Here is a 23,702-nt window from a genome sequence, read left to right on the forward strand (position 1 = left end):
ATTCGAACATTTTAGGATTCGATCCGGAGTCCAGAACGGATTAGGTTCGAGAACCGAGGTACCACTGTAATTAAACCCGTATTCCCTAAAACCATGACGTCTGCGCCTTTGTCTCCGTTTCGTCCCTGCTGGGCATGACAATATTATTATAATGAAATGTATTAATGGTTTATTATTAATATTAAAATAATTAATAAGAAATCTTTATTTTAAAATGTATTTTTTATATATATAATAATTACTCTTAGTGTCTATCATTGTCTAAATGTATTTTTACTGTCTAAATAATATAAATATGTATTAAGCTAGTGTAAACATGCAAGATGCTATCGCAGCGAATGCAAGGCTGAGACTGAAGCTTTACCCTGTGTTTCCGCTGAGAGACATGCCACGTGACGCATACAAGTTATCTTAGGTCGGCGTTCACGGTTTGACTTCTGAGATTCAGATCGAGTTCTAGGTAATTTTTTTTCGAACTGGTTGGTTCGACTTGTAAGAAATTCGAGTTCTAATGAGTTCGAGAACTGAGGTACCGCTGTATCTGATATACAAGTAACATTCAGCATTTCCTAAATTTTTTCAACGAATGAATTTATATAAGCAGCAATATATTTATTGCATGGAATCTAAGTTAGATTTGAATGTAGCCTATTGAAAATATGAATAATCTGATTAATAATTAGGTTGTAACACTTTGTAAATTATTAATAGACAATTTTAAACAAGTTATAACAGTTTTCGTTTTATTAATGAGTTACTACCATTTATAAGTGGCAAAAGGGAGCCTTATTGTAAAGCGGTACTGTAATTTTCTCTCTAGATTTTTATATAATATACAAACCAAAAAAATTATGATAAATTATGTACAATGTTACTACTGCATGCACTGGAAGCACTACATTATTGACCCATTACTAAAAATACACAATTAACGGCAGTGATAGTGTAAAACTTACAGTCACAAATACAATTAACATGTGAGTGGGGCTGGTTACCAAGACAAAGACGTGCATCCAATGGCAAGACCTGAAATATTAAAGATATAGCATGCACTTACACTAACAAATATGTATCACTAATATATGATTTTATATGATCCAAATCATTTCAGATTTGTTTTTTGGCTTACGCGTCTGTGAGTTTCTGCGATCTTTTGGGAAGCCCCAAATATATTCCCGTTTAATTGATCACAGCCAACTCAGAGCAAATATCTGCAACTGCAAATGTGAACTTGTTGCCATTTCACCAATTACATAGAAGAGAGGAACGCCGGTGTTCAGTGGATTTTAAATCTGGCCATTTTTTCTATCTCTATCTTTGTCTGGCCTGTTGAACTGACCGCATTAACAGCAACGGGCACTTGCCACCATCCGGCTTTATATTTTACACCACACTGTTAAATGTACTACCAGATAATTGGTTTGGCGTTCCTCTACCTCAGACACTAAGTCTGCACTTAAAAATTTCCTTTTTCCCCTCTTGTTTGTGGTTCCATTGTCTCTGAATAGGTGTTAGAAACATAAAACGTGTGTTTATATGTTTGACATTTTTTGCTTTTCGTATGAACATTTCGTCGGCCACGAGAATATACTAATTTTATTGTATTTTTTATCAATAAGCACCCGTGTGCCTGTCTGTTGAAGGTTGTTGGTTTGAATACTATGTTGGGCAGAGTGATCATATCACTGCAGCGCTCTTCAGCAAGGCCCTTAAACCGCCAAACAAACAAACAAACAAACAAACAAACAAACAATTAGCTCCAGGAGTGCCAAAAATCCTGGCCAAGATTTTCTTTCAACCAAGCAGTTGAGTACTCTGTGACTGTGACTCCTTATACTCAACTGGTTGAATGTTTTATACTCATCAGAACTGTATTCCTTTTTCAATAATGCAACTTAAAAACTGATACAATAGCTTAAAATACTGTACTAGTGCAAATGTGAAATGCTGGAAAAACGTCTAAAGTGTGGAGCTACACAGAGACAGGAGCAAACAACAGTTCCTGCTACTCTGTCCCTCTTTTTATAGGAGTAAATTACCTCAGTTGAGATGGTTTATAAGCATGGTTTGTGCTATTGATCATTAGATCTAATAGGCAAGACTGATTAAAATGTTACCTTCCCATGCTTAGTTTGTGGCCTGACTTAGCCACAGCTGCGTGGCAGATCTCCTATGGCGTATCTAAGGTCTGCATTAGGGATGGTGTTTGAGATTTAAACATCTAAAGCTATAAAGGCAAGTTAATTTTGTGAGTATTGATTAATTCTTTCAGTATGTAGCGTTTTGTAATGCTCTCCTTCAACTGAGCTGTGCGTTTGAAGCTGAAGGCTTTCTTAATTCAGGGAACAAAACAAAAGCAAAAGGGATTGTAGTACTGGCCTGTGACATCGAACAGCCACCTCCATCACGAACCTGTGACAAGCACCATAGCCGGAGCGCTGCCCTGATCCTCTCCGAAGCAGTGGACCAGGAGGCCGTCTCCCCCATCGATCCACTGGTGTCACACCATCCCAAAGGGCTAGTTTTTCAGCTGTTTTTTGCAGCAAGAGGTAGCTGACCAAAGCTGCCATAAAAAAGCCCTGCTTCAGGCTACGGATCATACTTCAATGCTAGCATGTTAAAAAGCACTTATGACTTCCACAGCCAAAAAAATTCCGCTTATCCAGCTGACATTGTGCCTCTCAAGGTCCTTAGGCGACTCCAGGGCCTTCGGCCAGAAATCACAGCCATGTCGAGCAGGAGAATCAAACGTTCACAAGTTAAAATCCTTCCTGCTTGCAACGTGTGCCTATTTTTAGGTAGGTCTGGGGCATAGCTCTGCTAAAAATATCTGTACCACACTCTGGGTTCAGAGAATCAATTTATGTCGCTGTACGTAATTTACAACTTCATCCTAGCTAAAGGGAAACCCACTGTTTTGAGAGTTTGTTTTTGAGGATGAGTTATTGTTGCCGTGTTCAATTTATTTTTGTGCATCTCAAAATCTGTGTTACCATGACTGCTTGCTGACAGACGTCCTTTTAATGTCTGGAGGGAATAACTGGGGCCGTATGAGAGACACACAGTTAATCTGCACGGGTTATTAAAAGCTATATGAATTATTCCCATGATACATTAAGCAAATGTAAACAATTAGCAGACAATCACTGGTATCTATGTAATGGCACCCTTCAGCTCAGCCTGTACCTCAGTCATGCTGCATTATACTGTAAGAGTCATTCACTAATCTTTGATTAAATATTGCATCACTGTTGCATTGCTGGTTTACAATTTGAATTTTGTAGTGATTGCAAGTACTGTATAGCATATTGAAATCTTTTATATTCACACACATTTTTTTCCCTGTAGACTTACAGGAAGCAGGTAAACATAACAAATCAGTTCTGAAAAGTTTTATATTAAAACCTTCAAACACTGAAGACCACGTTCCTAACACGTACAACTGTCGCTGTAAAATGATGTTTGCTAACAGCTCAGATACAAAATATTTAATAAATAGCAAGAAACTAAACAAATAAAGAAAGCTATGCTGTGGCTGTTCTGTTTCCCTCTGTGGGATTCATACAAGGCAGCTAATCCCAGCATGTGGGGTCCAATTCGTTCTCGCTCACGCTTGCTCTCTCTCGCTCTTCCGCTCTCTCACGCTGTTGGTTTGGCAACAGGAAACACGAGCGGGCCGCTCATCTCGGACATAACGAGCTTCCCTTTTTAACGCTGAAAGCCGAACCACAAGTGTCAGAGAGGTCTCTGGCATTACATGTAATCAAGCTGAGATAATTATTAGCCCAGTGCGACTGTGGCAATTTCAACCTGTCCATGGCCGAGCTCTCATGGCTTCGCCAGCCTGATGTATGTATTTTTTTTCCTCACAAATAACTCTCCGAGGTGAAAGCTGCACATTAGGACCCCCCCCCCACACACACACACAATAACACACAGTCGAGTGACTGCTTGTGTGTGGTCCTATTACAGTAATATCACTGGTCTTTTTAAAGCACAATAGTACAACGGTTATTTACCATAGGTTTATAAAAAGCAGTTTCTAAATACAGTAGCAGACAAAAAATGGAGAAAGACCTCAACGGAACTTGCAAACTAAATCATGAATCGAGCAAATGACAATAATATTTTGAAAATGAAGGCCACTTTTTAGGTGTTATCAGAGATGTGGGTTATTCATTTCTTTTCGCAGTGCCTAAATGCCTTGCTGACTTGTTTGAAAAGTGGTTAAGTAATCAGATTGATTAAATGTGTAAGTGCACTCAGGACTAGCCTCATAAGAGACGAGCCGAGCCGGCATCCCTCCTTTTGCTCAGTCCCCTGTGACCATCTTTGAGAGAAGATGATGTAGAGTCATTTCTGTCTATCAAATGTTTGGAAGAAATAGCAAAAAATACACACCACTTGCCAGATATATAATGTATAATAGTTGATATCAAACATCTTCTTATTTGGAAAAAAGACAAATATGTCAGTAATCACTTGAGTAACACAACGAATACCTTAATTTATGTGGCTATATATTGAACAGTCCTATAGACGATGGCCTAAGGTGTCAACTTCTGAAGGGTGATTTCAATGTGTTGCCTTTAGTTTGATGCATATGCTTTGCACATCGGGAACCTCCTGTAAACCATGAAGCTATGCAAGTTTGAGGTTTTCTTGTGCCTTATGATTTTTTTTACATCTTTGAAAGCAATAGCTGTAAGTTGTTTACTTGTTTCATATCTTAGTTAATATATACAAGTGACTTATTTACTATATGCTGTTTTAGTTTGGTAATGTGCAAAACATGTGCTAACAGTGATTCATTGGATTGCAGTGAAGCTTTTGTGATACATGCCTGCATATGTCAGCGTATCATTTCTTTGTAATTCCGTTGATGATTAATGTTAGCACTTATCGACCAGCTTGTTGTAACCTTGCTATGCTAGAGATCTCCCAAGTCCTTTCTGTGTTTGGTTTATCAGTTTCACTCATAGATTTTCACTTGTCACATACAGAGAAAACACATAGTGGGAACAGTACACTGTTTATTACAGAATGCAATTCGCTACTGTATAAACATTTATAAATATACTAACAATACCAGTACAGTGTGATTGAAATATCGTTAAGGGGCGAGTCTTCACATAACACCAATTTGCTTAACGACTTAATCTTAGGAACAGAACTCGGTCATTAAGTGAGGAGTGTCTGAACTCGTACCCAGTGTAGTGCCGGCATAGAACAGCTACACAACGTAGGGGCCGCTAGAATTACTCACACCCTCTGCAGAGCCAGCATAGAACAGCTACATGATATAGGGGCCCCTGGAAGTATTCACACCCTCTGCAGAGCCAGCATAGAACAGCTACATGATTTTGGGGCCCCTGGAAGTATTCACACCCTCTACAGAGCCAGCATAGAACAGCTACATGATTTTGGGGCCCCTGGAAGTATTCACACCCTCTGCAGAGCCGGTACAAAACAGCTACACGACGTAGGGGCCGCTATAATTACTCACACCCTCTGCAGAGCCAGCATAGAACAGCTACATGATATACTGTAGGGGCCCCTGGAAGTATTCACACCCTCTGCAGAGCCAGCATAGAACAGCTACGTGATATAGGGGCCCCTGGATGTACTCACACCCTCTGCAGAGCCGGTACAAAACAGCTACACAACGTAGGGGCCGCTATAATTACTCACACCCTCTGCAGAGCCGCCATAGAACAGCTACACAACGTAGGGGCCGCTAGAATTACTCACACCGTCTGCAGAGCCAGCATAGAACAGCTACACGATGTAGGGGCCTCTAGAAGTACTTGCACCCTATACAGAGCCGGCACAGAACAGCTACATGATATAGGGGCCCCTGGAAGTACATGCACCGTCTGCAGAGCCAGCATAGAACAGCAACATGATGTAGGGACCCCTAGAAGTACTTGTACCCTCTACAGAGCCAGCATAGAACAACTATACAGTGTAGGGGCCCGTATAAGTACTTGCACCTTCTGCAGAGCCAACACAGAAGAGCTACACGATGTAGGGCTCTTAGAAGGACTAACGCCCTCTGTGGTGTCAGGACAGAACAGCAACGCAATGCAATGCAGGGGCCCCTAGAAATACTGTCTTCTCTGCAGCTTCCACACAGGGCAGCTACAATGTGTCGGGGCGCCAGCTTCAATTTGTCTTGCACAATGACTGCTGTAGCAACACCCATATTGAATTGGCCAGTCGAACCCGAGACTCATAACAAATAAACAAATCCATTGTATTTTGATATCAGAATTTGGCCAGAGTTGCTTCCTTCCAAACATGAATCATTACAGATTAAGAGTTTCTGGCTGAAATCCGCCTGCTTTTTAAACATAAGGCTTTACCTCCCACGTGTGCAGGCCGTCTGGATTGTGCAGTTTAGCACTTAAATCGTCAACTGTATGGTTCCATCCATCCATCCATCTTTCATAACCACCTGTCCAGTACAGAGTCACTGTAAAGCTAGAGTCTATTCCAGAAAGCACATGGCACAAGGCAGGGTAACACACTATATGGGATGCTTCTATGGGGTTCTTACCTGGAGTACAGTTGCTCTTACCAGGATTTATTGAACAGGAATCCATTTTTTTAATTGAGACACATAACTTTTTTTCCCCTTGTCTCATTTTTTATGGTGATATCTATGTCATTATAAGCTTCCACCTTGATGCTAGAGGGCAGCAGTGCAGGCGATTGCACACCACACTCAGTGTATCTGTTTCAAGGTGTGAGTAAGAGTAACTTTGGTATATGGGGGCTAGTGGTCTGGAAAACTTTTAAGACCAAACCTACTGTTTAGATGTCCAGACTTGAATGACAGTTTTGCATTCATTTATAATGAATTATCATACAAATCAATTTATGTTTATGTATGTGATTGTATATTTATGTAGGTGTGTTTGTGATATTGAGCTCCTAACATAAATTGGTAGAATGTGATATGCATTTAGTTTCAAAGTTAATAATCAAACACATTGTAAAAGCACTTCATCATTTTCTCATAAGGGGAATCAGTCATTACAGGAGAAACGTGTCTGCTTAATGACTGTCACGGCCTGACCTCAAACTGGAGGTGCTCGAAGTCCACAGCGATGCATGTCGAGCTCCCGTGAGACGCCAGCGCGTCGCCCTTCACAGCAGCCAGCCAGGTCGCTGAGCAGACTTCTCCTCCTGGTGTTGCACAGAAGGGCACGCTATCAAAGACGACAGAGTCCTTGTTCTTTGCATTCAGTTCAGTCTTATGCTTTCCTCACTGTAGATTCAGGAGCACGTTCTGCTGATGTTTAGATGATACATTAAGCTTATGCAAGTGGCCCAGGTCCAGTGAGGCTATGGTGCTTTTGATTGATGCCCTTTGATCCTATTGAAAATCCAAACTGCTAACTAGACAAAAGAAAAGAAATATGTATCTATATGATGTAAATCAATATAGATCATTTCAAGCACCTGCTCTAGAGATACAGAGTAGTTCTTCATCATTAGGGGCATATAGCAGCCATTTTACCTGTGAACTTCCATCAATTCTCTGTTACTCGTGCTCTGCTCCACAGTTTTTTAGTATTTCAGGTTACTGTAAATAAGCAATTTCCTACAAACAAACATGATCAAGTTAATATAATAATTTACTGGATCAGAATTATTAATGAATGAGCTTTCTTAATAATAATAATAACACAGAATTGTGGCTTTTTGACTATTAGTTTATTAGGGCTCATTGTACCTGCATTAGTAATAATTGCACGAGCCTTGTTTTGTTTCTAGCTGTCTCTTCCTGATAGCACTCTCTCCAGTCTGAGAATCAGAGGTTTAGGTCTCCCCCTGCGATAGACTGAAATCTCAACAGTGGCTATTGTGGAAGAAGTTCCTTGCTCATTACTACCCTGTATTACATTTGTGGCTAAGGAAAGTGTATCTTCTCATCAAACGATACGCATGAATTTGGCATTATGGCTGCTGGTTTTGGCAACATAACTAGCCATAGATACGCTTGTGTGAGCAGCTAATAGTTGATTGTTTGTCTGTCGTGTGTTTGCTGTCTCCCATTGCCCTTTCTAATTGTTAAACATCATGGTCGTGTAGCTTTCATAGACCGTTGATTGCTGCTCATCTTCTGTGTGTCAGTTTGTATTCATTTTAATTAGGGCTCTACCTGTTGCCACGGCAACGCACCAGGGCTGAGCGTTCGGGGTGCATGCAGGCGGGGAAGGTTCTGGTGTGAGCGAGGACGGTTCAGGCAGGAGCGGCAGGAGTGCGATGTTGGCAGGAAAGGAGGACAGGTTCTAAGTTGTCGTAAAGCCAGCTCGCGTGCTCCGCCTCCTAATGATGTCGTCCCCCAGTTACAGTAATGCTTCGTCATCGAATCTACTGTTCCCTCAGTGCCTCACCCTGGCTTCCAGGGCTGTGGTACCTGCACGGGAACTAAAGTAGCTTTAGCTGAAACTTTCTTTCATTGGTTATGTAGGCCACGTCCGCAGGCACGCGGGAATCCCAGAGTGCACTTGACCTGCCATCCAGTCTGCAGGTTTCATCCAAACTGCCCCTAAGCAGGATCCAGGGGGGCTTAGACTTTGCCTGGGGTGGGTAGGCGTGCAAGGCGGCACACGGCAAGAGACACGCTCAGGCTTAAGGCCGGCAGTGATCCATGGAGTCAAACACCCTTTGCGTTGCCCTGGAAACCAGCGCTCAGCTACTCAACGAATAAAGAGCCAGTGTAAAGCAGAAACAGAGAGCCCCAACCCCCCCCCTCCCCCCCTTAGCCTGACTACTCTCTGTTGTGTCCACCGTGCCCACAGATCTGGACGACCCCATAGTGACTGTGCACCAGAGCATTGGCGAGGCCAAGGAGCAGTTCTATTATGAGAGGACGGTGTTCCTGCGCTGCGTCGCCAACTCCAACCCCCCTGTACGCTACAGCTGGCGGCGTGGACGTGAGGTGCTCTCCCAGGGCTCCGACAAGGGGGTGGAGATCTACGAGCCCTTCTTCACACAGGTAGGCCAGAGGCCTGCGGCTGATTGGACCACAGGAGTCCTATTACACTTCATATTGCACTGCATAAGGATCTAACTTCAGTCCGTCTTATAGACATTGAAAAAATCTGACACCTTGCTCCCAAATCCTTAAGCAACATCTCTGGCCAAAATTGATGGTATTATGATACTTAGTCTGACCTCAGACAGTCAATAAGTGTACACACTAGGTAATCTCTTTGTTGCACTAACCAATCCCTTTGCTGAACCCAACTAACACTGAGTTAGTGGCCCTATGAAAGCACGTGTAGATAAACTTCAATTAGCCAGAGAAAGAGGGTAAAGCTACTTTAGAAAAAGTTATAAAATATATAGAAGTTTACATTTACAAAGTAGAACAGAGATATTGTTCTTCAAGATCTGTAGTGGCTTGTTTTTTATTTAGTTATTTGCTTTTCATAGCTTTCACTTCAAGGAACTTCTGTTTTACTATTGACTACTTGTTTAATATAAGGAGTCCATCTTCCTTGAAAATAGGATTTTTTTTCTTCAGAATCTCAGTTTGAAAAGTAGTGAGAGCATAATTTCGGGGACATTTATCACATAGCCTTGGAGCCAATTCCGGCAGTGGTGGTCCACACTGAGTGGACAGGAGATTGATGGGAACAATCCGGAAGGAGAGACGCTGTCTGGCTCCCCGGCAGACGAGTCGGGGAGCTCATCGGCAGCACCGTGTCGCTCACAAAGCCGTGTCACAGAGGCAGATAAAATGCAGAGACGGAGAAGTTCAAATCCCATAAGGGGGCCGCACTGGTAATTAGCAAAGGCTGACAGGTCACATGGGAACTTTCCGCAATCTTTTATTTCCGACTCCATTCCTCAGTGGGGAGCACCAACATGCAGGAGATCTGGCCACACGGTGGACGTTCTGGCTTGTTCTGAAGCATGTTTGATGTCGCTTTGAACCTTGTGAAAATGAGGCTTTTCCCTACAAGCCTACTTACAGCCCTTTAGCAGGCTATACCGACTATGAGCTCCCCATCCCATGATTCCTTGCAGAGGTGGAAAGTTCATGTCCAGAAAACAAAAATCCAGACCAAGATTTTGTTTCAACCAACTAATTCACTACAAAGAGTCACAGTCACAGAGTACTCAGCTGGTTGGTTGAAACAAAATCTTGGTCTGGATTTTTGCTTTCTGGACTTGAACTGTCCACCTCTGGTTACGCAGAACTCTGATACATAAATTAAAGCCATCCTCCTTCAGTAGTCTGCAACTGGTACCCCAGTAAGGAATAAAGTGTCCATTGGAGTTAGCAAAAAGTGATCTGTCTGAGACCAATCAGTTTGCATAAGAGTATTAAAAAGCTGTTAGAAAAATATCAGCACGCTTCCTCATTCGACATAAAATCAAGATCAACGCCTTTGTTTGCCGTGTCCTTTCACTCCACACATAGAAATATATGGCAATCTTCCGCTTCTATTCCAGCATTGAATAGAAGTATGTTTGGTCTGGCTGGAGATGGTTCACCCACCCACACAACCTTGCATTCTGCACTATAACGTCATAATTTTTCAAGTTAAAAAAAAAAACAACAATAGGAAATATGCTGGTTATGACCTTCATAGGGCAAAACCCTAGAATAATCAGTCTGGATGTTGTCAATCAAAGTAAGTGGACTGAGGTAAATGGTCTGTTTTAGGGGTGTGCAATTTCCAGTGTCCCTGCTGTGGGCTGGTGGTGTGCGCATGGTAGAGTTACCATTCAATTAGTGCAGGATTTTCTAATATAAATCTAAAACACCAAGTGAGAAGACCTCTTCTCCAGATTGCAGTTTTCAATCGCGCCATGGAGTGCTAAGGTAAAAACTTGTGACCCTTGAGGACTGAACTGCTTATTAATGTTCTGGGGAAGGTGACAGACTACAAAGACCTTGGAAGGCTTTTAACTTTAGTGTTCACAAAAAATACCAAATTATTCATTCATTAAAAATGAAAATTGTACTGATTACTGGATGTCTTCAATGAAACTTTAGCGACTGATAAGCCAGGCATGGTTGTAGGCACCAAGGAGCGTCACGGGGGTGGCGTGAGGCAGCGTGAGGCAGTGTGAGGCGGCGTGGGGCAGCGTGAGGCGGCGTGAGGCAGCGTGACGTGTCTGCTGTACACCGTGGCTGTTGGTCTGAGTTGCAGGGGGAGACGAAGATCCTGAAGCTGAAGAACCTGCGGCCGCAGGATTACGCCAACTACAGCTGCATCGCCTCCGTCCGCAACGTGTGCGGCATCCCGGACAAAAACATCCTGTTCAGGCTCACAAATAAAACAGGTAAAGTCAACTGGGGGAACATGTGTGTTCCTGGACCCTTTGTCAAAGGACTCGCAGGAAAAGCTGGGTTTTACAGCTTGAAAAAAAATCCTACCGGCTGGATCATGCAATAGCAGGGAACATTTCCCATTCAGAAACTTGCTGGCAGCTTCTGCTCCAGGGGCCACAGTGTCTCAGCACGTATTGCTGTTCTCTTACATCTCCTGTGTCCTGGGATCAAATATATCCCTATCCTGTTTTTATGCCCCCTAGTACCAGCGTGGGTTTTCTCCAGATATGTGAGCTTCCTCCCCCAGTCCAAAGACAGGCTGTCTCCATCTCCTGTTGCCTCAGAATTACCCCCAAGGGAACCTGTGGGCGTTTGCCATGTGATGTGATGGACAGACCATGGTCTGGTTTTGCCCTGCAATCGATCATCACCAGGATAGTCTCCGACCACTAAACTTTGCGACCTGTGAGGGTAGAGTGCTTGGTGTAAGGGAGTGTGTTAGTTTTAGCACTGAGTAAACCTTTGCTTTTTTTTTGATCCCCACTGGCACTCGTACTATTTCAATTCCTTTCTGGCACAGATTAATTAGCGGGGCGAGGTTCAGATGTAGCTGGCCTCCAACTCCACTTTACCCTTCTAAGTCAAACTTGTCTTGAGCAAACGGTCTGTGGCCCAAGACGTTCCCTTATCTGCTCCTGTGGGGGTTCCCGTTTTTCCACAATAAAAGAGCAACCAACGTCCCATTAAGGAGAGACAGGTCCGGCTGGTTTTACCGAAGCCCCCAAAAATTCTCCTGGGTGACAGCTTGGCTACACCAAAAGCACATAATGATAGAAGGGAATGCCAGGCCGGTCCTGAGCACCCTGGAGATTGTCTGCTCTGCCCTTCCCCGGACCAGCACTAAAACAATTTGTACCTCAGCATGTGCTGGATTCATCGCTAGGCAAGCTGTTAGCCCCTCTGGCCCAACATTGGCCCCACCATTCTCTTGTATGGTCATTGGCCAGAACAAACCACATGACGCTGAGTGTAATTTCTGTAGGAACATTGTTCTTTTGTCTTTGTGTACGTTATATGCTGTTCTCCATGCAAAGCTCATCCTCACAGGAAGCCATCATCTTTGATTATTTTTGTTCCTTCCATTGTTGACTCGGGTATCTTTGCTTATTATTGAAATTGCTTCTTTTTTTTTCATAAACAAGACATTTTCAGATATTGAATTTCAGGAAGATAGGAAAAAGTAAAGAAAATCCAGTTCTTTTTGCCTGTAAATTTCTTAATTTTCTTATTTGTAGCTAATGCCACTTACCTTACCTAAAAGGTACACATTTATTTTGTTGTATTAAATCAATTTATGTGTTTTTCACCATCCTCTAACAGCAAGGGCTCCAAATAGGGCACAGCTGTCAGAAGTCCAGCTGTTTACTCACAACACAACCTCCTACTAGCTTAAATGTCAGGGTCTGGGGAGCTGTGCTGCATTGCTTGTGTTTGTGCTTCTGGCTTTTCATTGGGCACTCGTCATTATATCTACTCAAGCCTGCATTGCGTAATGCCCTTGAAATATGGGAGCAAATCATTTTGAGTTAAGTTCGCAAAGCCAAAGCTGAAGCTTTGTCCACAGGGGAGCTCCTAGCAGTTAGCTTGACTTTGGGGTGTTGTGTCATTATATGTCTATGGTATGAGCTGCTATACAGTAATAAGAGTAATAATAATAATTTAAGATCATGGTTTTTCTGTGTGCACTGTAGCATCGCCCACCATTAAGCTCTTGGTGGAGGATCCCATTGTGGTGAACCCTGGGCAGACGGTAACCCTGGTGTGCATCACCTCCGGGGGAGAACCCACGCCCACGTTGGCATGGGTGCGCAACTCAGAGCCACTCCCAGAGAAAAGTGTGCTCAACGGAGGAACACTGACCCTACCGGCCATCACCTCAGAGGAGGCGGGCGTCTACAGCTGCGTGGCCAACAACAACGTGGGCAACCCCGCCAAAAAGTCCACCACCATCATCATCAGAGGTAGGATTCCTTGGGTTGTATCCCACTTCATGCAGATAGTGCCCAAGGGCTGTTTTCTTCTAAAGTGAAGGGCATAAGCAATATATCCATCCATTAATTCCCACAGCTGCGGCCTTGATTGAGCTGACTCTTGACATATTCCACACAGTCGCGCACGCGTCATTTCTCAAAAGGTGACTTTCATCAAGATTCATGGAATCATGGTGTGCAGAAAATGAATGCTGTTTTTTCGCTGTCTGCTAGTTACATCCATTTCCATAAGTGCTTATCTAGTACAGGGTTACTGTCAGTGGCGTCCCAGGAAATAGCAGGAATGAGACAGTAGAAACACCCTGAAGGGCTTGCCTAGTAAGGTGCATTTTGTTGGTGTGACATGAAGAGGCCACGTTATGCAACATTGATTCAGATGGGCTGAATATTAAACCACAGGGTACTAGTTATTTAAAGCCAGCTTACACCAAATATGGAAATGCAGTTTCAAGGCTGGTATAATTATTCATTAGTCAAATGCAGATCAACCAGATTAAGGTTTTCTATCTGTTTGTAAATTCTTACAGTATTCTTCTATCTGGTCCAGTGGTTTAATTTATTTGCGAATAGGAACATATTATGCCCTGCAGTGTATACTGTAGAAGTGTTGTATTCAGTCGGTGTCATTTGTTTTACCTATTTCAAACTGAAAGAATGGCAAGCAGCGTGAGGATCGTTAAGGCCCAACCCCCACGCCGCGAAGGTGCCCCGAGGAAGCCTGGCAAGGCCTCCGCCGGTCGCTCCCGAACCTCGCTGGCAGAACTTTCCGCAGCATCTGTTGGGAGGAAATATGCAATTAGTAAACGATCATTAGGGCAACTGCGCGATGATTTGACAATGCTCCTGGGACAGACAATAAAGATCAACAGGATAAAAGCAGGATGCGTCAGCGAGGCATGAAACTTCGCTGTGGGGTGGCGGCCCCCTGGCATCTGCCAGTAGAAATTAACTACTGTACGACAAGCTCGAGCGGGACACTTTTTCCGAAGGATCAGGGCGACAGGTCCAACCGTAGCCTCCGCGACGATGTAGCACTCAGTCTCACAGAGGATTGAGCGCCTCCCTGGTGATATAATGGCTGCATGGCAGGTTTGCCTCAAATTGCCGTGTTTCTCTCTGTTTCCGACGGATACTGTTTCCAAGGAGCGCGGAAATGCTGGTTTAAGGTAGGAGCTACGCCGTGCTCTTCTCCCGGATGAATCTCTCCAGCATAATCTCCGTGCTGGGGGAGGCCAAAACGTCACGTCTTATTTCACAGTCCGGCTATACCGGCTCCCCCCCCACTCCCCACCTCAGGAAGGCTTTCAAAGCAAACCTCTAATGTGCAAATAAAGATGTTTAGCACATCTGGGGGGTTAGCCTGAGCTTCTCTGGGAATCCTTTTATTCCTGCCGGGTCTGTAGGCCTGACAGTAGAGAGTCCGATAACACAGGGAAAGCAGATTTGCATGGCCAGGTTTCAGCTGGGGGGACGGGCAGCAGAGGGAGGGCCAGACGCTAGCCCAGGTTGGATGAGCTGCCCGCACCACGGAAAGCGGCTCTGCCGGGAATCTCGGCCAGGAATCGCTGACCCGTACGGAAAAGCACACGGCCTGAAACGGGCTTGCGCCGTTATCGCCCTGCGGAAGTGAGCGCTAGCACGTTTAGCTATTTGCACCAACACTCTGGACAGCTAGCTGAGGTGTTGGCTCGGTTGGGTAGCGTCATATCCCCTTGGCTTCAGAATGAATGGCCTGATTGGCCTCAATGCTCTTCCGTCTGCAGTTTGCACGCTGTCCCAGTGTCTGTGCCTCCAACACGACCTTCCACAGACATGCTTCTCATGTAATTAGCTGCCCTTACAATAAGACTCTGTAAATAAAGGCACGCATGTTCGAGGGCACCCTCAAACGCTCTTTTGCCCTCCAGGCGATGCCCCGCTGTATGTGTCCCGGGTCTGGCCCCACTGCAAGTAATTAGCGAAAACGAATGGATGTTGGAATACATTCCCACTTAGATCTTTAGAAAAGCAACTCTATTTAATATTGACGTTTCTATAAATATTCATCACTGCAAATCTCTGGGGTGTACGCTACAGCTTTATTGAAGTGTCCGATTGAACTCTTCTATCTTTTCCACTTCTGATTTCACTGACTAGCCTAACTTACCCTGCCTAGAAGCAGAGGTAGGGGTAGAGTGCAATGTTAAGGACCATTAACCACCTGCTGTGAAAGTAACCAGAAAATACACACCAGCTGGAGGCTTATCAAAGTATACTTAATACACATGCATTTGTTCATTTGCCTTGTGATGCATTTGATTAGGAGGTCAGAATAACGTACAAAAGATTGTCTTTTGGGGGTGCAGGGGCTGGGATTAGTGTTCCACACAGTTTGGATGCATCACCCCCCGGAAAACAGGCAGCAAGATGCTCGCCAAGGCCGTTTTCGGCAAAGCGACATACCCTTATGACAGTCGTGTCCATAGCAGGAGATATTTGTCTGGTAAATAGCCCCAAAACGACTGTAAATATTTCAGTTAAATTATGAACGTTTATGCTGCTACAGGCGGTGTTTTCTTTAGAAGGGCTGTCAGCGTTCTCCGCCCGTCCCAGATGGAGCCGGGTCAGGCGATCGGTGCTGCGAAGGAAAACTAGGTCAGCTTAACACTGCGTTTCTTTCAGATGATGCATTACTATTTAGGGTAGACAATTATGCAAAATCACCTTTTTTAAGTGAGCCAGTTACTCAGGATTTGTGTATACCTTTAAGTTTCTGATGTTCACTGCAGATTACGGACCTAATGGCAGTTTATTCATTATCACCAGGATGCTTCTGAAGAGCTTCTAATAAGATACATACATGTCCTTACTGGCATTTTGTAGTATTATGGCCCCTATTGAGACTATGGTCAAGTAAAATTGAATCATCTTTCTATCCAGGCTTTTCCCATCTCGCTGTCACAATGTAATTACATGATTCATATGGTCTGTAGTTATTTACATTGTCTTTTATTATTATTCTTTTTCATTTTCATGTTATTGGTTTGTGACATGGTGGGATTACTCCCTGTTCAATCCCCCCCCATCCCCCGCTGCCTTAATCAAATAGTCTTCCAAGTTAAGGATGTACAGTGATTCAAAAAAGATTTGCCAGTGAAAAAAAAAGAAATTTTGGAAAGGTGACTTCCGACACTCGGAAGAATTCCCCAGCTGTCTACAGCAAGTCGGCACCCTTGCAGTGACTCATCTAATCCTGTACTCCATAATTAGGCTGCATTATAGATTACTCCTTGAGTTCTTCTTCAGAAGTCTGAAGCTGACAATCGGAAATGAGATCCCATGGTATGCGTAATCAGTTTTGAGGCACGAGAGTAAAAAGTGAAGTAAAACTACAAAACTACTGTATCTCTTGCACTTAATTCTAGTTGCTGAATACCTTAGATAAAATCAAGATAGGAAATATCATTCTTGATATAGTTTTGATAAAAGGAAGGGTGAGCTAGTTTATAGGACATTTTCTGAATATCTATAGAGGGTCTAGGTCAACTCCTGCCAAATGGAGTCTTGTTGGCAGATAGTCCAGCCCTTATGCCCCTACTACCCATACCTATGATCATAACTAGGTATTCCATGTGACCGTAATTAGGTTAAATGGGCCATAACCAAGGTATTGATGTCTTAGGGTATTCCTCAATATACATACTTCACTGTACTTGTGATCTCGTGTTCCTGTTTTTCGTAATCTTCCATTACGAATGACCAATTTCAAGTACCTAAGTACAGAGAACGGTAAGTATCTCCGGATGTTGTTCTTACTCCGCCCCAAATGTCAAAGACGCATCAGTTGCATCTTTGCCAACTGAGACCAATCCCATGATTCACTGTGCCCCAAGTTCATTCTGTGGAGAAAAGATAGCAAAACTGGTTTTGCCAAGACCACAGACCAGCAGAGGCATATTTGGTATAAACACTCGTTTCCCCTTGGCCTTGAGAAAATAATGTCTTTAATCATCCATCTGATGACCACTTATCCTGGAAATGTTCTTGGATGTTCCAGGAGTCACCCCAGGCAGCATGGGGGAGGGGTTCACCCTAGACGGGGTGTCAGTTTATCGCAAGGTAATCATTATTATTATTGTTATTGTAGGTATGACCAGAAATACGTGGAGCTTATGACATGTGCAGGGCATCTTTAGAATGGTTTCCTCTGGTTGCAGGCTTTATGGCTTTGAAAGCCGTTTTACCAGTGCATTGACTCCCCTGATGAAAAAAATGAAATTATAGAGGAAAAATAAAGTTAATGGGGTTTTCATAAAATATACTGTTAGCGTTGGTAAAAGTTGGGTTGATTGGAAGTTGTGGGGCTTTGATGAGCCGCTACTAATGTCCCTTGATGATATCAGCTGTACTGTAGTTCTTCATATACTGTAGCACAAACCTTGATTCTTGATTAGCCTCCTGCTACACTCATTCTTGTATTTCTATAAATCTCACTTTAGCTATTGTCTTTCCACACTCCCTCACCTTGTGATAATGTGTTTCTTTACGGCATTGTCATTGATCTAATGAACCCCTTGACTTTCTGCACTCTGTTAGAGTTAAAGCTTTGCTTTGTTGACCATTACTAAAATGTGCAATATCTACAAGTCAGGCCCCGTTGCTGAGCATGCAGGCTGCCACAAGACTCAACCTTTTATTTATTTACAGACGTTGCCCTAGAATTGCTGTAAATTCCGTGTGGCAAACACTGCATAGGCAGCAGTGATGAGTCCTCTATCTTATGGCAGCCGTAAACAGGATATTGCAACAGAGCGACGTTATTAAAATGGGATTTCTGGACGTAGCGCAAATTTTCTGTGTGGGTCAGCGAAAAAGCATGTTGTCAGCGGTCTTTGGCCCGTTAGCACAAGGAATTGATTAGTGAACTGTTGGAGAGACTAACTTCATAAAGTTTAGTGGTCCGAGGTTTCGTAATTCGACATCTTTAACCTGCATTTATAAGATAATAGCTGCAGATCATTTCCTGCAAGGGACAGTCTCGTTTTATTAAAAATCCTTGGCTTACTTAACTACCAGCAGCATATCTACCTACTGGAAATTTAGGTCTTACCCATTTATCAGAACCGAAGTAATCTTGGAAGGAGATATGTACAGTAACCCCTTACAACAGGACAAAACCCATAACCCCAGAGCATCTACGCTAATCCGACAATTGAATATTTGGGCCCCGAAGTTTCAGTCTCGTACACATATCAGGCCCAGTCCTTGAAAAGCCCTTTCAGGATTGTTTTGCCGAGGGGCTGTCTGTGTTTCTACGGATCCTCTCCGAGCAGATGGTGGATCTTCTGGCCATGCCTCCCACGGGCTGGGGTGTCTTTCAGCTCAGCCTGCCGTTCCAAGACGCCAACAGGCGCTTGGCACGCTGAGGCCGCTATCATGATCCTGTGGTTGGTGTTGACTCATTTTTTTATAAGAAACTTGGCCTCCTGCTTTTCTTTTCCAGATGCAGTGCAAGTGTCTACCACACTGTTTGCCAGTCTGTCTTTTAGCGTGGTCTAGGTGCATCAAGGTTGTTGGAAAGAGGATTTCAGGAGGCAATGCTAGTTAATTACACCAGAAAGAAGCACATTACAGTCTTTACTTCCCGCCTCTTCAGAAAAAAAAAGTATTTGCAATGTTTTGTCCTTTTTCCATGGTGAGTTTGTAGAGGCAGCTTGTTAAAGAGGGACAAGTGAAGTATCAGCATTGGTTTCTGCTGTGGCTTTCGAGTAGCTCTGCGTCTGTTTCAACATGACGCCGATGAGCAAATGTTCCTCGCTGTTCTCAGAAGGCTGAGTCAATGAATGACAGCTGTCGTCTGGTCTGTCATGAAGGTCAGGAAACGCTGGGGTGGCAGCTTCTCCTGGGGTCCCTGAAATGTAGATTTTTTAAACTTTCAAGGAACAGAATCATACTGCTTCCTTTCTAGAAAGATGTCACTTCACCAACAGCCTGTGAGCTTCCTTATGATACTGCTTCAATATTTATACTAAAACTTACAACTCTTCATGTCCCTAAATATAATGACTAATAACTGCAAGGATTCTTTTCGGTTGGCTTAGTTAGTAGTACTGTAGCCTCACACGTCCAAGGTTGGGGGGTTTAAATGGGTGTGGAATTTGCTCGTTCTCTGCATGTTTGTGCGGAACAATTTCCTCCCACAGCCCAAAATCTTGTGGTGAGCTGGTGACCTTGTGTCCCCTATAGCAGTATTTCTCAATGAGGTCTGCAGACAGTCCATGTTTTTGCTACTGAAAGCTGGGAGGGAGCAAAAATGTGGACCATTTGGGGGTCCCCAAGAACCGGGTTTGGAAACATTGCCCTGTGATGTGAATGTGAATGCCATCCCACCTGGGCTGTCCCCTGTCTTGTACCCTGTACTGCCTGCGATTGGCTCCAGGCTAACAACGACCTAGTATTGCTTTGAGTACTTATGGAATATGGATGGAATTCTTAGTAAGGTTAGGTAGCAGTCCAGGCTAGTTGGCATCAGTTAGTGCCACCCCTTCCATGACAAGCATACCAAGTATTTTCTAGCAGTTTCAGTTCAAGGTAAATCTCATTTATCTTACATATCCTGTTATTTTTCTCTTGAAAAAAAAAAGAACGCTCTCTGAAATGTGACTTGTAAAAACTCGCTGGCCGCATGTAAATCAACATGTAAATCGACTCTTATCAAATTTGTTTCTGAATAATTTATGGGCCAGCAGTGCATCCTATTTCCATGAATGAATGGCTAATGAGCTCGGCGGGTTACCAGCAGAGGCAAGATGTGGCCCACTGGCTGGCTTCGGGGTCTCCAAAGACCCTTGCCGGAAGAACGAGGAAAGAAAAGTGGAGCCCAGGCGATGACAGAGACTGACAGGTCAGCTGCCAGGGTGTCACTGGAGAGAAGCGGGTCCTTCCACCATTGGGAACTCCCCAAATTTAATTAACACCCATAATGAAACAGGAAGGCAGGGGTGTCTGTTGAACACATTACTGTACTATAGCAGGCAGAATACTGTATTAATGCTTTGTTCCCCCATAATGGGAACCTTTTTCCAATATTAAGGGCATTATGGTGATGTCCTCCACCATTATTACAATTATTATTCCATCTAGTGACAGTAGACATTTGAGGATCTGACTTTTTTAACCATAATGGGGGTGGTTCAGTGGTCAGCACTGTTGCCTCACACCTCTGAGACCCGGGTTTCAGTCTCCACCATGGCTCCATGTGTGTGGAGTTTGCATGTTCTCCCCGTGCCATCGTGGGGTTTCCTCCATGTATCCCAACTTCCCCCCACAGTCCAAAAACTATGCTGAGGTGAACTGGAATTACCAAATTGCATGTATGAGTGACTGATATGTGTGTGTGCCCTGCGATGGGTTGGCACCCCATCCTGGGCTGTATGCTCATAGGCTTTGGACCCCCCCCCCCCCCCCCGCATCCCTGAATAGGACAAGCAGTTACAGAAAATGGATGGATGATGGATTATACATTATGTGCACATACTGAACAGAACCAGTCATTTCCACTGTTCATGATGCATTAAAGGTTTGCTGAATTTAATGCGAGGTCTGCCCAATCTTTCTGCATTCATTATTGCTATAGAATAAGCTTCAGTTGCTTCCGTAAGCTGCTGCCTATTTTTAGACGGACCGTAGTAAGCCTGCCAAGCATCTGCAGAGGAAATGACGATTACGTCCTCCTACGTGTCTAAAACATCTGGGTCTTAAGGCGCTGAAATATTGTATTTTCTTTATCATTTTATATAGTGCCTGGCAATAATATGAACCTGACAAGTAGCTTGTCAAATGCAATTTAAAGTTTGCTTTCAAAACCTGGCATACCTGTGCCTGCTGAATAAATATGCTGTCTCTTCAGTTTTATTAAATTGAAAAAATGATCTGGAACACAAATTTAAATAGGAGAGTTATTTTACAATGTCTGTTTTGCCATTAACAGGAATTATTTTTATTAGAGAGGTTATAAATATGTGTATAGAAAGAATGTAGTGTGTTTGGGTAGCCCTGTTTTTTTACTCAGCTGTAGTGTAGAATATATTAATCTACAGTATATAAATCTCACCATTTTTATTTAGAGTAACACAGCTTAATTAACAGGGTTTTCCGCTGTTCACCAAAGTGGTTCCACGGTGTACTAAAGATACAGTTTCATGTGCTTATCTGGAGCTTTAGTCATAGTGCTGTTATTACAGTGAGGGTATCTAGAACCATGCGCCAAGTGTCTGCTTAGCACAGAAAGGAATCGCAGTTCTCTATAACAACAACAACAACAACAACAATAATAATAATTATTATTGTTGCTATTATTATTATGCCAGGATTGTTTGCTTTCAGAACAAAAAGATTCGCTTTCAGATTAGCTAAGCAAGTTACGTTAAAGTTGTACACTTACTCAGCTATCGTAACTGACAAGACGAGTAAAGAGAGCGCAGCTTGTTTGCCGTTTCACGCACGGTATCATTCATAAGTGTGAAAGGGAACAGTAGCCTGACCTATATTTTATGTTCTTATATTATGTGTTCCTGTGTTCTATTAGTAAACTTAACCAATAACCCTGGTAATTCTAATGTGCATAAGCCGTAAATGTTTCTGTCTCGCTGGGAATAAATAATGTCCCATAGGTTTTTAATGATCCTGCTGAATTAGTTTCTTTTTGCGTTTGTTTTTTTTTTCTCTTCCGTTTTACAGGGAAACATGTTTGCTGAACTGGATAATGAAAAATTCATGCTGATTGCTTTGAATTATTTGTCTGTGATGTGTGTATCCAGCTTTCTGTCTGAGCGTTGTTGACAGTTTTAAAAGCGAGTGCCTTTTTTGGCACGGCGGGTCCACACATTTCTAAGCTCCCTAAGTGCAAATGTGAAAATGGGGGGGGACCTTTTTTCTGGTGACATGTTGCCCACTGTGCAGAGCCTAGCCAGTAGCTGAGATGGTAGGGGAGTGGAGTATGATTTCTATTATTTGTTTACAGTATGACAAGGCATATGCTTTGACAAATGTTTCCATAGGTAACCCAGTTCTGGCTTCAACCAGCTTTTCGGAGGCGGGGGCGTTAAGAGATGAAGGTTTCTGGGTTTAGATGCTGTTTGGGGTCTTTTAAAACAGCTGAAAGTAAAGCACATCCCAGCCTCCTCTGTGAATGACAGCTTAAGCGGGAGCTCGCAGTGATACAGGTCAGGAGTTCAAGTAGCTCTGACACCCTGTTTTTTGTTACTAGTCAATCAAGATTGAGACAAGCAGCTCTCAATGATGGGTGAATGAAAAGGAGCTAATAGTGATTATCAGCTGTGAATATTTCAATGAATGTAATTGTCATGCCTCTGAATGAACCAGCAGAAAGTCACAAACATAATCTAGGTGTTTCTGTTCATCAGAAAGAGCCGTGAATACCTTTCGGATTGACATGTAAAAGAAGTGTACGAACGTTGAAGGCTTAAAATATGAATAGGAGATGGCAGTGAAGGGAGCCCAGTGACAAGGATAGGAGATGGGGACACTGTTTTTTAGGACATGCGCTTGTGGTTTTTGGATTTACAGGGATTTGTCTAGAAACAGGGTTAACAGGAGCGACGAGGCAAAGAAAGGCTGGTTCATCCCGAGCAAAAGAATTAACAAAGACAGAAACGTTCAGGGTTGCAGAACAAGGACTACACAAAATAAATCTGGGAGACCAAGCATACTCACGGCTAACAGGACGTAGATGGGCCCCCCTTTCACTAAGTGTCTCCTCCCCTCCTCACGCCAAGCCTCTCCCACAAACATGCTTACATAAAACAAAATTTGTGGTCAAAATGGGAAACTATGAACATTATTAGTAGAGCCTTTAATAGGAAATGAATTAACGGATTAATGCAATTTTATTGGCCATGGAGAAACAAATGGTTTTTGCAAAAGCAAACTAATATCATATTTGGCTTCAACAGAACTGCATCAACTTAGACCAAACATCTTTTGATTAATTGTGTTTGTTATTCATTTTAATTTGGTAATCATTTGTTAATCATTTTGAATATGTAATGCGAGTTTTTTTTAACTAAAAACGAACAACATAATTTAAGTTGCTCTGCTGAATTAAACTTAATTATACTGTTCATGTTTAATGCCTATTGATTATGATAATGAGTTATACTTCATAAACTGTGATATTAACTGTGATTTTTAATCGCTGGCTGACTCTTAGCTATTTCTTGCCTGCTCCTTTCAGCATCACCTTCCTGACTACCAAAAATAGCCAATGTGCTTTTTCATTTAGATCTAATCACCAAGGGGGTAGGAGAGAGGCTGAATTACTGAATAGAAAAGAAGTTAACTAACAAACA

The 23,702-nt window shown here is 43.1% G+C and overlaps 1 protein-coding gene across 4 annotated transcripts in view; it reads left to right on the plus strand.

The window, feature by feature from the left end:
• The window catches only part of mdga2a (MAM domain containing glycosylphosphatidylinositol anchor 2a), a 196,811-nt gene that overhangs the window by 84,319 nt on the left and 88,790 nt on the right, over window positions 1-23,702 (plus strand). For 2 of the 4 annotated variants that reach the window (XM_072699311.1, XM_072699313.1), the window contains exons 4-6: window positions 8,814-9,010; window positions 11,181-11,313; window positions 13,054-13,323. In XM_072699311.1, the coding sequence (XP_072555412.1) occupies window positions 8,814-9,010; window positions 11,181-11,313; window positions 13,054-13,323 (600 nt within the window). Of the gene's footprint in view, window positions 1-8,813; window positions 9,011-11,176; window positions 11,314-13,053; window positions 13,324-23,702 lie in introns of all 4 variants that reach the window. The other 2 variants (XM_072699310.1, XM_072699312.1) reach the window with 1 other exon arrangement.

This window comes from Paramormyrops kingsleyae, chromosome 14, assembly GCF_048594095.1.
Source record: "Paramormyrops kingsleyae isolate MSU_618 chromosome 14, PKINGS_0.4, whole genome shotgun sequence".
Lineage (NCBI taxonomy): Eukaryota > Metazoa > Chordata > Actinopteri > Osteoglossiformes > Mormyridae > Paramormyrops > Paramormyrops kingsleyae.